Source organism: Chaetura pelagica, unplaced genomic scaffold (genome assembly GCF_000747805.2).
Source record: "Chaetura pelagica isolate M959 unplaced genomic scaffold, ChaPel_1.0 scaffold7, whole genome shotgun sequence".
Classification (NCBI taxonomy): domain Eukaryota; kingdom Metazoa; phylum Chordata; class Aves; order Apodiformes; family Apodidae; genus Chaetura; species Chaetura pelagica.
In genome coordinates this window covers 3,615,932-3,617,177 of record NW_009953920.1, presented here as the reverse complement: position 1 = coordinate 3,617,177, position 1,246 = coordinate 3,615,932, and the positions used below count along the sequence as shown (strand labels likewise).

Genomic DNA, 1,246 nt, shown 5'->3' with positions numbered 1-1,246 from the left:
CGCCCTGTTCTCAAGAAACATCACTGGAGTGCCATGTTTGGGTTTTGAAAATAAACAGTTTTGTAGAGTGATTATAGAGTATTATTATTTACGGAGTGTGTTGTAGAGTGTTTATATATAAAAAAAGGAGACGTAGTGTCTGCAGATAACTTGGAAACTATTCAGTTTCCAAAGTTATGTGTGCTCTTGTAAGGGCTGACATAATAAACATCAGCAAAGGCCATGGAGCTGCTTTCACTCGCTCTCAGATGGTGGGGTTGCCATATGAAATATTGGGATACACCACTAGCAGGGACGATGGTGGAGCATAGAGTAGGAATAATTGTCAGGCAAGGAAAGGAAAGGAACAGTTAGCTTTGAAGACCTCAACTTGGCTTAATTGGAACTTGAACCTTGAAAGAAATGAAGATGCTAAATGTGAGTGAAGGTTAATGCAGGAAGGGGTTAACATAATAGATGACCTACCAAGATAAAGACTGAAAAATCATTGCTGTTATAGTTCTTCCTAGGTTTGCTTGCAATCTGGGCAACCAAAACTTCAGTGTGCTGACCATCTAGTTCCTCCTTATTCACCCCTGACTTACCAAGAATTTTCAAATCACCCTCCACTAGTACCTTTTTCCACCTTTGAAGTTGCTACTTTCCCAATTCACCTTCTCTGAGTGATCCCCATTTTCCAGTACAGCCAATACCCCCACCCAAGAATTTACTGATTGAAGTAGAGGCTGGGGTGATAAATAATTGATTCTGCCAAACTCTGCTGCACTGTAGTGGTTTCTCTAGAAAAAAATTTCAGCTGGTATCTGTGAAGTGCACAGAGCCTGGGAGCAACACAGCCTAAGAGTAACCTCTCCAAAAACTGTTGCTCTTTCTGTCAGATCCCAAGATTGCTTCTTTCGTGCTTTGATTTTCTTCATAACGACTACCTCGACAAGACAGCATCAAAGGACTTTAAGCAGCATCCCAAGAGTGTTTAAAAATCGAATGAAAGGCGATGTATCTGACCTGGGGAACTTGCAGCGTGACAGAGGCACACCCGACAGCCCTGAGGAGCCCTGAGGGCAGCAAGAGAAAGCTGCTTATGCGAGTGCTGAAGTTTTCAAGGACTGTGAGGAAGACAGAGGCAAAGGACCACGTCTGCGCTTCCTCCTCCAAGGGAACAGGCGAGCCAGGCACAGCCCCTGAGGCCAGTCCGGAGTTTTCCCCCGCTCTGTGCTTCCTCCGGCTGCTCCTGCGCCTGCACAAG

The 1,246-nt window shown here is 44.9% G+C and overlaps 1 protein-coding gene across 1 annotated transcript in view; it reads left to right on the top strand.

Moving 5' to 3' along the window:
• The first annotated feature begins 297 nt into the window (after positions 1 to 297).
• Positions 298 to 1,246, top strand: part of HUS1 (HUS1 checkpoint homolog (S. pombe)) — a 12,207-nt gene continuing 11,258 nt past the window's right edge. Inside the window, exon 1 of the mRNA XM_010001551.1 lies at positions 298 to 312. Coding sequence (XP_009999853.1) covers positions 298 to 312 — 15 coding nt within the window. The remainder of the gene's footprint in view (positions 313 to 1,246) is intronic.